The following is a 13,166-nucleotide window of genomic DNA, read 5'->3' on the forward strand; positions in this document are numbered from 1 at the left end:
ACAGTAAAAATTTGGCAATTGTTTGAAATTGTGTGCAAAGACAAAGTAAAGGAAGTTTTTGCGCTGTTTATGAATTTGCGAATTATTTGGCGAATTATTTTACGTGTTTACAAATTTAAAAAAAGAAATATCAAAGAAATGGCGATATTTGGTTACATGGTGAAAACCGAGAAACAGTATTGCGTAGTCTTAAGCTTCAAAAACAGCGACAGTTGAAAAAAAATGCCAAATGCCTTAGCTATTGAAATGATTCCACAAAAAAAGTTTGGCTAGATTCCAGCTGATCGACCCAGTCAATACAAATAAATAAAAAAAAAACATTAATTGCCTCAAAGTTGCATTAAAATGGAAAAAAATCAGCCAAATACATGTATTATTTGCCAATCTTGTGCAAAAATCTTACTTCAAGATTTGACTTGAGAAAAGCCTTGAACAGTCACGAAAAGCAAAGATAGTCAACAATACAACAATAGTCGTTATCGACAGGGAGTTGAGATGATACGCTAAATATTGTATTGAGTTAAGGAAAGCCTTCGAACATGGAACTAAAAAGCTCATAACTCGTTTTTTATTCTACTTAGAAATTTCGAACAGGTGCCATTTTCAGCAGAAAAATCAGAGCTTTCGATGGACATATAATGTTAATATGTGCAAGTATTTTTTCACCTCCATATTAGAGAATTTATACGAAAATTGTGTTTTATTGCCCCCCTAAGGGGGTTTTGCCCCCCATAATGGGACGAAAACTACCCTATGTGTTATTCTGATGCATAAGCTATATTATTGTAAAGTTTCATCAAAATCCATTCAGTAGTTTTTGCGTGAAAGAGTAACAAACATCCATCCATACATCCATACATCCATACATCCATACAGACAAACTTTCGCATATATAATAGTAGTAAGATACACCTACAAGGGGGGTGTTATGAGCAACCCCTCCTCCCACTCCCCCCCCCCCTTCAAAGTGAAAATCCGTGCCACTTAGGTCAGACTGTTTCACCAATTCAAGTGGACAAGGTTGGTGGGTGACAATCAAATTGTCAAAGTTGGAGTTAGAATGCAGCAATATTTTAACAACCATCATAAAAGCTTCTTCCATTGTTATATGTAAATAACTAATTTTAATTTTAATCGAACGAGCTGGGTTGAGGTGTATCCGTGAATATAGTTCGTTATGTCATTGCCATTTATGAAAAAATAGAAGAATAAATAAATGCAGGAAGCGCGGTTTAACTTCGCGTTAGTGGAAGAATAGTTCCATGCAACGCTGACCTACCTGCACCTTCCACAAAGGAACAAAGATCACCCAACCCTACTTCATGACCCTAAAGTAAAGAGAAGAGAGAGAGAGATTAAAATCGCGAAAAAGAAACGCCATTGTTATTGAGGAACAACTTTCTTTGGGTGAGAATAATTTCTGTGTCAGGAGGATAGCAAAAAGAATTAGCATTACCCCTGCGGCTTCTAGGATCAGGTTTAGCGGCATTTCGTTTTCAGTTTTTCATTTTCTGCGAAGTAGCAGATCAGTTGGTTTCGTTGCTGATTCATAATAGTGCTCCAAACCGAGATGTCTGCTGCAAATGTTAAACTGAGTTGTTTTGTTCCTATTTTATTTATACTCTCAATCAGCGTTTGTCTGGGTATGTAAAAAATTGTTACATTTAGAGCTTTAATTTATAATTCTATGAATAAATATTAAATTTTCATAGTCGATCCATAACAGTGCCTCGAAACGAGATGCCTGCTATAAATGTTTATCTGAGTTGTTTAGTTCCTGTTTTATTTATACTCTCAATCAGCGTTTGTCTGGGTATGTAAAAAATTGTTACATTTAGAGCTTTAATTTATAATTCTATGAATAAATATTAAATTTTCATAGTCCATCCATAACAGTGCCTCGAAACGAGATGCCTGCTATAAATGTTTATCTGAGTTGTTTAGTTCCTGTTTTATTTATACTCTCAATCAGCGTTTGTCTGGGTATGTAAAAAATTGTTACATTTAGAGCTTTAATTTATAATTCTATGAATAAATATTAAATTTTCATAGTCGATCCATAACAGTGCCTCGAAACGAGATGCCTGCTATGAATGTTTATCTGCATTGTTTAGTTCCTGTTTTATTTATACTCTCAATCAGCGTTTGTCTGGGTATGTAAAAAACAATTACATTTAGAGCTTTAATTCAGGATTCTATGAATACATATTTAGTTTTCGTAGTCGATTCATAGCAGTGCTTCGAACTGAGTTGTCTGCTCTAAATTTTTCACTTTTTTATTTTTATTTTGTTTTTATTTATATATTTTTTTATGTGGCAAAGTGCAAAATAAAATACTTTTCTGATGAAATAGTTTCTATTCGATTATTAAAGATATTTTTGATCAAATTAATGAGTAAATAAAGGAATGAATGAATAAATGAAACAATACACAAAAAATGAATAAATGAGTGAATAAATGAGAAAAAAAAAGTTAATAAAATGGTGATTGAAGAAGAATTAAATAATAGTTTAAAAAACTAAAAAAAAAACACTCTTTTGTAGCAAAGTGAACTAAAAAGTTAAAAATAATCTTTTGAATGATCTTAAGTCTCTCTGTCCGGATCTCTCTCTGTCTGTCAGGATCTCTGTGACGCGCATAGCACCTAGACCGTTCGGCCGATTTTCATAAAATTTGGTACAGAATTAGTTTGTAGCATGGGGGTGTGCACCTCGAAGCAATTTTTTAAAAATTCGATTTTGTTCCTTTTTTAATTCCAATTTTGAGAACATTTTTCCGAGCAAAATTATTATAAGATGGACGAGTAAATTACCAAGTTATCATAACGTGGAACCGTAACATGGGCAAGCCAATTGGCGACAAATTCATCATACATTATTTGTAAATATACAGGCGAAACAAAAGTTCTTTTCATTTTTTTACTACGGTCAAAGCCGTGCGGGTGCCAGTAGTAAGTATATAAAGTAATTGAGCAAACACCTAGTTTTAATGTAATACAAAAAGCGTGGAGGGCTTCTTATCAGTTGTCTTGAATTTCTTCCATTTGTTGTCCATGCAAAAATGTAAATAGACAGCCCCCACGCTTTTTTGAATTACATTAAAATTAAGTGTTTGGTCAACTTTTAAGTTCATTTTGCTACAAAAGTGTTTTTTTTTTTTAGTTTTTTAAACTATTATTTTACTTTTTTTTTTCTTCTTTTTTCTGTTTAGTTTAACAAGGTGGCGACAGGAACTGGGAAAAAAAAGTTCCTTGACTTTTCCCTGATTTCCCTGATTTACGTTACCAATGAATGATAAAGGTTTCCTTTTCTTTGCCCTACCTGAAAAACATTGCATATTAAATAAAATGCAGTGTCTAATACAGTTTAAGCTGTTAATAAAAATATATTTTGAAAAGATGGTCCTTTTTTTTTGGTAAAAATTGTATATTAAATTATTGACAGAGAAATATTGTCGGAAATCTAAAACAATTACTTCCAGGACCCAGTTAACATAAGAAGCCTAAGAAATTATTAAAACCATTCTTAAAGACATATCTAACCATGATAAAACTAAAAAATTTAAATGGAACTAATCTTGAACTGAATTTTCAAGCAGTATAATTGTAGCTGCAAGAGTAACAAGTGGCAGTTAAAGTATAGAAGTAATGTAGTTTTACTTACGTAAATAATACTGCCGTGTGCAGGAAAACGGCAGTATCTGCAGAAATAAGTTTTCGAGGTATTTGAAAAAAAAAAAAAAAAAATGTGGTGGACTCACTACTAATAATAGGAAAATGTTGGAATTAGACGTTTTCTTCACGCTTCTTTTTCAGCGGAAACCAAATAAGCGAGTATGTACAATAAAGATAACGTACAATAGATGATAAAAACGCAAAAAAAAAAAAAAAAAAATGCAGTTATTGCCCTTTACTTATACACGGCAGAATAGACATATTTATGTACAAAAAATTGAAATCTTTCAACAACCAGTCATATTGAGCTATTCTCTAATCAAGAACTTAGGTTTTAATGAATGAATACAGTATTTTAACTATTAAAAAATAATAAAAAATATTTACTTATGTACACAACTCCATTTCAAATGATTTCATTAGTTTTCGGAAAAAAATCTTAGATTTCTTTAGTAATAAACAACATTGAAATTCAAAAACAATTATTAATTTTGAAATGTATATGTATAGGGTTTTAAAATAAAAGAGTTTTAAAGTCTGAAAAAAAAAACCCTTCGTGTAATTCTGACAGTGAATAATACCATGGCAAAAAAAACAAATTTGATTTTCAGTCAAAATTCAAGTTTAACGAACTAATTAAAAACGCCAAGTGATAACTTTTCAGACTTTTTCAGCATTAATTATAAAACAAAGATTTTTTCTTGAAATCGTGATAACAGTATACTAATTACTTCAAGACAATGAGTAAAGGCAAGGGAGCAAGTCATTAACGGCGGCTTCCTCTTTGCCTGTAGGGTTGTTTATTTTACGTAGCTTGGAATGCTTGGAAGGAAAATTCAAGTAAGGTAAAATAAACAACTTTACAAACACAGAAGCAATCTTAGGAAGCTCATCTTAAGATTGAATACTTTGATCTTGAGGAAAAAAGATGCACAAATATGCGGAACTGCATAATCGCACCTCATTAATTTTACTTTTTTAAAACAAATAATTGACGGAAAATTCGTACGGAATGGAAGTACTTCATTTGCAAGGAAAAAAAATTTTTCATTTGATCAATTTTCCCTGAATTTTTGTTATTTTTCCAAAATTCCCTGATTTTTCCCTGAGTGATAAAGTTCCCTGACTTTTTCCTGATCTCCCTGATTTCCCTGATATGTCGCCACCCTGTATCAACTTGTTTCGCAAAAAACTATTCATTTGAACAAAATTCAAAATGTTTTATATTCACGGAATTTGCCAAATAAACAGAAGCGACTATAGATCTCGGGCAGCATTAGAAACGAGGTCTCTTGAACTCCAAAGAGAATAATTATATTCCTTACAGTGTAATAGACGAGCTCTAAAAACATTCAACTGCGCCGATAAATTGCCAGCCGAATAATAGTCTAATCCAGCTAATCTATCTCAGTGATCGATGTATGTGTGCGGAAGTTATATTTATATTACTTTGAAAATTTGAGATACATTTCAATAAAAGTATTGTTCAACAATGGCCTCATGGTTGATCAATGGATTGATCAACAATAAATTGCCAGTTGAAGGCTCACCTAAATGTTAGCATGAAATTAGTTACAAGCAATTATAACTCATGTTCTAATTACCTTGGAACATTGGAACGAATATTGTCTGATGTTGAAAAATCGAAGGTTTTTATTGATAGCTTAAAATAATTTTTGCGATCATTTTTACATATTTTTCTTTTAAAATTTTCTTCTTCACATTGTTGGATTTATGCCAAAATATGGATTAAAATTGGAATAAACTAACAATTAATAGTTGATTAATTAATTTAATTATAGAATATTGCATTGTCATAGGGTCTGAGATTGCGTACCGAATTTCAAAAGAATCCGATGTCAGGAAGTGGGCAAAATTTGAGTTGCAAGATTCTTTTACACGATACATACATATATACATACATACAGGAGAAGCTAACAAAAGCGTGTTAAAAATAAGAGAATTACTAAATGAAAGAATGTAAATGACATGATTAATAAATGAATGCGTAAGTGATTTCATAAAAGATTAAAAAAGGAAATAAAATGAACTATTTCGTTGCCCCATCCACTTTGCCTCGCATGCACTTGACTAACTGTACAAAGCATTTAAAATACAAATAAGCTTGATATTAAACAAATGAATGCTGGACTGAATAATTAGTAGATCTCAATTAATATTTACAACTTAAATAATGAGAACTTTATCTAAAATTTTTTTTGACTTGTAACAAAATATTACAATAGGGGTATCAATTTTTGAAAATTGCTTGCATTATCATATTCTTTAATTTTCAGAGTTTTTTTTTTTTTTTTCTTGATTGGAACGGACTACATATGTTTCTATACAGTTAAAATATTACTTGTAGATAGCTGGTGCTAAAAGCAGAGCAAATATTTCACCATGTCACTTTGTATAGTACTGAAATGTATAGTATTTGTTATAGTACTGAAACATACGCCTAATGGAATATTTAAGAGTTGGTGTAGGTATTTTTTTTCTTTTTATAATTACCATATTTTACATTGCCCTCCTCTAACTTTCAACTTGGAAAATATTCTATTATAAGGAGATTGTTTTTAAGGGATCTTTTACTTTTGGGGGAGGGGCCTTGCTTTTTTTTTGGGGGGGGGGGGGTTGAGCTTCGGTGCGCTGTTGCTCTTGGGGGTGGGCACGCCTGTTGAACAAACCGGAATAATCGTTGATATATTCTCCCCTCCACCAAACCCTCTCCCGCCGGAAAAACAAACCTCAAATCTAAATGGGTGACGGGATTTTTTATTTCGTTGATTTGTGGACATTGAATTTCATAAACGCTGTCGATATTTTTTTTAATTATCTTTTGTTCTTTTTGTTTGTTTTTGTAATTGTGTGGTGAGAAATTTCAGTAACTCTTATTTTTAGTTTCAGTAAACCACTTTAATCTGAAAATTTCAACTCCCCAATCTGTTTTCAAGTGCAAGAAAATATAACATTATGATCGAAGTTCAGGCATTTTTGTAGCAAGGAACATGTTTCGGAATCAGATTTAGGTTATGCAGGAGTGAAATAAACCTGTCGTTGCATCCGTGAGATACTTCATGGTCGCTTGCAAAGCTGTTGGCCATGGCATTCCCGCGGAAGAGGAACTACAGACAGCCGATTTTAACTCACACTTCGACACGTGCAAGGAGTGTAGCCTAAATATTTTGTTCTGAGGAAGTCAGCACAGAATACATTCTTTCAGTGATCATAGCTAGGCTTGCCAGATTTCTGAGATGTTCAACCGGGACACCAAAAGGTGTCCCCGGGGGGGGGGGGATAAATGGTTACTAACTTCTATGAACCAAAGTCAGAGGTAAACCAAAACCCATGAAACAAGAAGAAACTATTTGAATGAGGAATAAAAATTTGAACAATATTTTCAAGAACTTTCAATTGGGCAGAACTTTTTCGTTTTTAATCTTGTTGAAAAAATCTTCACAAGCTAATCCAACATTATTTTTTATGTTAATGTTATAAATGACAAATTAACTATCCCCTAAATGATCCTTCAGTTTCTTATTTCAAGACTTTTTTGGTCATCTTTTATCAAATTTGTCATTTCCCGGGACATGAAGTAAACTGGCCGGGACACCGGAATTTCGTCTGAAATTCGGGACTGTCCCGGTCAAACTGGAACGTCTGGCAAGCGTAATCATAGCTCACCAGAGACATTGCCTGATGACAGGCCGATTAGACCAAGGCGCCAAGACCTGGGACACCTCTTCCTACCGGGTCCCAAATTACTCGAAGAAGTATGCAAAGCATAACAACTATACGAAAAATACACGCATTTTAAAAGTAATAGTAAAAAAATAATGACTCATTTAATTGGCAGAACCCTTTTAATTTTTATTCATTCTGCCAGCAGCAAATTTATCAAGTCACGCCCCGAATGAGAGTCATAAATGCACATCATAAATGATTTGCATAAGTTTTGTGATAGACAAAGGGGTCCCCAAAAATGCATTCCGAAGGGCTCCGATTTTGTAAATCAACTACTACTGCTGCATTCCGCTTTCCAGTGTTCAGGCGGTTCAGGGGGCCTCCACATTGCTCTGGGCCTTTGGCCTCACTTTTACTTAGTCGGTCCCTGACCAGGGCCCGGCCGAAACTAACATTTTGGGAGGGGAGGGGAAGCCTTTCAATTCGTGTAATGAAACTCCAAATTTTTTTAGAGGGGTAAAATTTGAGCATCATTTTAAATGTTTTTTTTTTTTTAAATGCAATTTCGCAATACTGCCTCCTTCTTTGCCGCTTCGGCAGGCAAAATTTGCCGAGGAAGGACTTTTTTGGGAGGCCACAGTGACCTTTCGCGACGTCTAATCGGGGCGCCCCTGTAGCTCACTTCTTCATTCGTCATAAATAAGCTTTAAAAAAAAAGATTTCGTAGAATGTGTTTGCAATTTAACTAGAAGCTTTGTGCGTCCAAAAATAATAATAATCTAAAAATGATATCAGTAGCAAAAATAAATGTAAATTTTGCCTCTACGGTTCGAGGGAGGGGGGGAGGGGAGGGGACGTGTAATATTTTAATTTGAAACAGAAATGAAAACTTCGAGTTGACTTATGGGAACTGTGTGGTGTTTTAATCCACCCCTCCTCCGTTGCGAAGGATCTTAATATTATATTAAAACCAGGGCTTCCAGTCTTTTTTTTTTTTTTCGGTTCCTGTTCAACTAAACAAATATGTATGTTTCAGTTCAGGGTTCAGTTCCATTTTTTATTCCGCCAAAAATAATCGTTTTCGGTTTTCAGTTCAGATCCGAATGAATCATATTTTATTTTGTGTATCTTCTTATTTGTACTAGAAATATAATTATCAATCATAAATGTTGCAATACATGTAATGATTATAGTTATACGGTTTTAAATTAGAAAATATTAGTTTTTACAGTTCCTAATTGACTGAGAGAAATCAAACCGAGAAAAGGTTTTTTTTTTTCTTCGGTTCATTTTCGGATTTTGTTCCGACCAAAATAACAGTTTCTTCCGTTTCTTGATTCACTTCCGGTTCGAAGTCCTGATTAAAAATATGGGGACTAATCAACCATAACCAAGTAATAAAATTGTTTTCTTGTTGATAATATCACTCAGTAGCGTACCATGTAGGAGGTGCAAAGAGACATAATCCTATCATTACGATGCTTCATGGAAAGCTTTTGGTTAATAACGCGGTTTCATGAAATCCACCGCGAGCACAGTCAATCCAGAGGAGTACATGCAGTTTCGTGCTTATTAGCACTCATCAGCCCGGCATAGGAGGTGACTGAGTTGAAGGTGGAAAAGCTCTTAACGAAACCAAGAGTGGCAAACAAACTGGTAGCTAATATGCACTGATGTGCAAAAATTAAGGAGGAGACGGTTTTTTCAATATAACTTTGTACAAAAGCTTTCCAAATCAACACATTTAATACCGTAAGATCCCCAATACGTAAGGACATGTGTAATGTAAGCAACACTTACTAAAAGAGAAATCAGAGGGATAAAAAGAAGCTTTATTGAAAAAGTAGCATGGAGCGCAATGCGACTGAAGGTCGAAACATCCCTGTGATGGGTGTCCAGCAAGAAACATCCGGTCTTTAGTAGGGGATATGATCTCCCCGGACTGCTAGGCAGGTTTCACAGCGTCTGCCCATGCTGAGAATGAGGGTGTCAATGAGTTGTTGAGGCATTGCTGCCCATTCGTCTTGCAGCGTCAATCGAAGCTCCCGAATCGTTACTGGTGGTAAGGTACGAGCTGCCAAGCGTCTGCCAAGAAAATCCCATACATGCTCGATGGGATTGAGATCCGGAGATCCATACGTTCAATATCCTCACTCTCTAAGAGCTGTTCGGAGCTACTGTGTGATGACATGGTGCATTGTCGTCCATGAAAAGGAACTGCGGACCCATAGCGCCTCTAAAAAGACGCACATATGGAAGAAGAATCTCGTTACAATAACGGGTCCCGTTGACTGAACCTGCGTCGAAGATGTGAAGGTCTGTACGACTACCAAGCATGATGCCTCCCCAAACGAGAACACCGCGACCTCCATACCTGTCCCTTTCAATGATGTTCGAGGGATGATTGCGGCTTCCCCGCTCTCTCCAGATGAGTATGCGATGAGAATCGCTACTCAGACTGAATCTGCTCTCATCTGTAAAGAGTACTCGTCCCCATTCATTGTCTCTCCAATTCCGGTGTTCCCGGCACCACAGAGAACGCCTTCTCCGATGGGCAGGCGTTAGAGGTACACACCGTATAGGGCATCGCGCAAACAGACCACCACCGTGCAGTCTTCTGGCCACGGTAAAACGCGATATCGGTCGTCCAGTCGCCTGTGTCGTGTGTCTAGTGATTTCTTCCGCTGTCTGCCGCCTGTTTTTTCTGGCCTGTAAGACAATATACCGGTCATCTGCGGGTGTGGTTCCTCGTGGACGACCACTACTGAACCCCCGGATAGTTGTTCCTGTAGTTTGAAATTGTCTCCAAAGTCGTGAAACGATGCTGTGAGCAATTCCGAACTCTGCAGCCACACTTGTCACACTATGGCCTTCCTCCAACTTCCCAATGATTCGACCTCGGGTAAAAGCATCCAGATGTCGTCTAACAGATTGATTATTCGTCATTTCTCGCTGAGGCAGCAACTCGGTGTGATTTTAATTGCTATACGGCGTGCAATCTCTTTGCCAGAAATACTGATCTTACACTGACAACATGCTTTATACTACTCAGACACTCCCCCATTACGTCTGCCTGCATATCTGCGCATGTGCTTACTTAATCTCCTGATTGGTCTTTCTGTCCGCTCTGCCTCTTCGTTCAGCTGATATGCTAATTTTTCGACTTCGTCCTTAATTTTTGCACACCAGTGTAAAATTAGCACAGACCAGACGAGTACGAGTGACCGAAGCAATGGTTCAGTTCAACTCGAAGATTGAAGACAAAGCATGGTATTTTCAGTAAGTAACTTACTGTTACGCGGTTACTTGCGCAGACGAGAAATTCACAGGTGAGGGATATTTGTTATCAGTGGCGGCTCGTGGGAGGGGCCAGAGGGGGCCCGGGCCCCCTCACTTTTTTCAGAAGACAATAATTTATAACTTTTCATTTCTTTTCCTTTTTTTGTACGTACGTGTTTGAAATTAAATAAAAAATGGATTGTACCGTATTATTCTGCATATAATCCGCAGATTAAAAAGTGTAAAATTAATGAGGTGCGGATTATACGTTGTCGCGGGTTATCTGCGCGCGTGTGTGGGTGTTTTTTCTCCTCAACACCAATGCATTGAACACCAATGCAATATTTACAGCAGGATTCGCAGAGACCGTTACCCTGTATGCTGTTTATTTTACATAGCTTGAATGTTCTTAAGCGATTCAGGCTATGTAAAATAAACAACAATAAAGGAAGAAGCCTTTATTTGCACAAGATTAGACCGTTTGCTCCTTTCTTGACTCTTTAAGTAATTAGCTTACTATAACGACAATTTAGAGAAGCAATCATTATTTTTTAGATTATTTTCATATTAGTTTTGAATATACCTTAAAAGTTATTACTTCTTCACGTTTTTAATTTAGTTGCAAAAATAAATTTAACTTTATTAATTTAACAAAAAAAGTTTAAATATTAAAAAATACATATATTTTTTTATTCTTTTTCTTTTTAAAAACCAAGGGGGAGGGCGGAGGCGAGTGCACCCATGATCTGGCCCTCTCACTTTTTCAAAACACGAGCCACCACTGTTTGTTATTGATCAAAAAATAACTGGTAGCTCCACTGGAATACTCCTGGTTAGTCTCCGCGGTCGACCGGTAGCTCTATTGGAACATACACCTATGTCCAAACGTATACTTCAGTTTTTTCCGAGTGGTGATTCGAAACTGAAAAATTTGCTCTGTTTTTGGTGCAATGACAATGTACAACCCCAAAAATTAATTTCTAGGTACGTCACTGATATCATCAACAGACAATCATTTGAAATGCTTTAAATTTATGAAAGACGTCAGAAAATGATTCCAAAACTGCAATTCATCACATATGAAGTATTAAGGAACACTTTCTTTAGCTATTAGCTACAGATAACTTTTAATTGTCCGACATACTGAGCTCTGCTAATGCCATTTTATTCACCTCATTGTGTGTGTACGCAATTAACGATTTATTTATTCAGATTATGATCTAATTATAGCCGATCGTACCTCCAACCGCTAAGAAATATACTACAATTTAAAATGGCGGAAGGTCGTTCACCATAACGTGTTTTTAATCTTTCCTTTTGATTAATGTTGCCAGGTGTTGGAGAGAGACTTTCGCAATCAGTTCAGAAAGAATTAAAAAGCGTAGCAAAACTAGAAAGAAAAAAAAAAGAAAGAAAAACACTTTTAAAGTGTTTCTACGATTTATCCCCAAAAAGAAAGAAAGAAAAAAAAAAGAACTTGCTCTGCTTGTGGACTATAATTTTTACTTTTCGTTCATTAGGTTCAAATGAAGTTTCAACTGCTAGGGGGCTCCGCCCACTGCTCGCTAATGCTCACCAACGCCGAAGATTGCTTTGCAATCTTATTTGGTCCCCGAAAGGGAAAAGGATTAAAATACGTGTTGCGATAAGAAGAAAATTAAAATCCTTGTCCCCTTTCCATAGGAAATAGAATTAAATTAAAGCATTTATTATAGTTCGAAAAAAATGAAAATCCCACTCCCACTCGAAAAAAAAAAATAACAATTTGATCAAAAAAAAAAAGAAAAATACGAAATTAATATTATAAAAGGAAAGACAAAATCGCTTCAATTGAAATGAACACCCCCGGGGTCTGCACAGCAAGCGGAGCCGTAGGAAAACAGCTCTCGGCAACTTTCGAAAAGTCGTTTTCAAATTCAGTCTCCATTATCATTTTGCTTTGTAGCTCAGTTCTTGAGTTAAGTTTAACCTAAGGTGTTCTCAAATTCAAAGCGTTTATATGGGTCATTCTTCAAAAAGTGTAACTTTTCTATCACACGCCTTTTACAGAAAAAACGTTAATGAACAATACAGTTAACAATGGTTTTTAATTTCATCAAAAATATATCTATTTAAACCTGCCAACAATTTTTTAATAATAATTTTTATTTCAGCATATTTTTGGTTCACAACATGTGAATTGTCACCTCCATGGCATGTCACACACCTTGTGTGACTGTTTTTGTTTCTTAATAACTTGTTTAATTAAAAGTATATACTTATTTATTTATTATTCCTTTCACAAGTGTCTCAAATACTAATTTTTAAGTATATTTAATTTTTTAAAATTGTGTTTTAGTTTGTTTTAGAAGGACAAGGAGTCATGTGACACAATAAATTCTCACCTCCGTTACCTAAATACAAAATGCCATTCCTAATTAACACGTGGCAGTAATGACATCAAATTTTATTTTCCATGATACAAGAGAGCTCCCTTGTTTATTTTCAGCCATAGTTGAAGTTGTGAAATTTTTGTCGAAAACAAGA

General features: G+C 35.3%; 1 protein-coding gene across 1 annotated transcript in view; it reads left to right on the forward strand.

Moving 5' to 3' along the window:
* The first annotated feature begins 1,564 nt into the window (after positions 1-1,564).
* Positions 1,565-13,166, forward strand: part of LOC129229227 (chitin deacetylase 8-like) — a 38,126-nt gene continuing 26,524 nt past the window's right edge. The window contains exon 1 of the mRNA XM_054863489.1: positions 1,565-1,643. Within this exon, the coding sequence (XP_054719464.1) occupies positions 1,571-1,643 (73 nt within the window). The 5' untranslated portion in view covers positions 1,565-1,570. The remainder of the gene's footprint in view (positions 1,644-13,166) is intronic.

This window comes from Uloborus diversus, chromosome 9 (genome assembly GCF_026930045.1).
Source record: "Uloborus diversus isolate 005 chromosome 9, Udiv.v.3.1, whole genome shotgun sequence".
NCBI classification, from domain to species: domain Eukaryota; kingdom Metazoa; phylum Arthropoda; class Arachnida; order Araneae; family Uloboridae; genus Uloborus; species Uloborus diversus.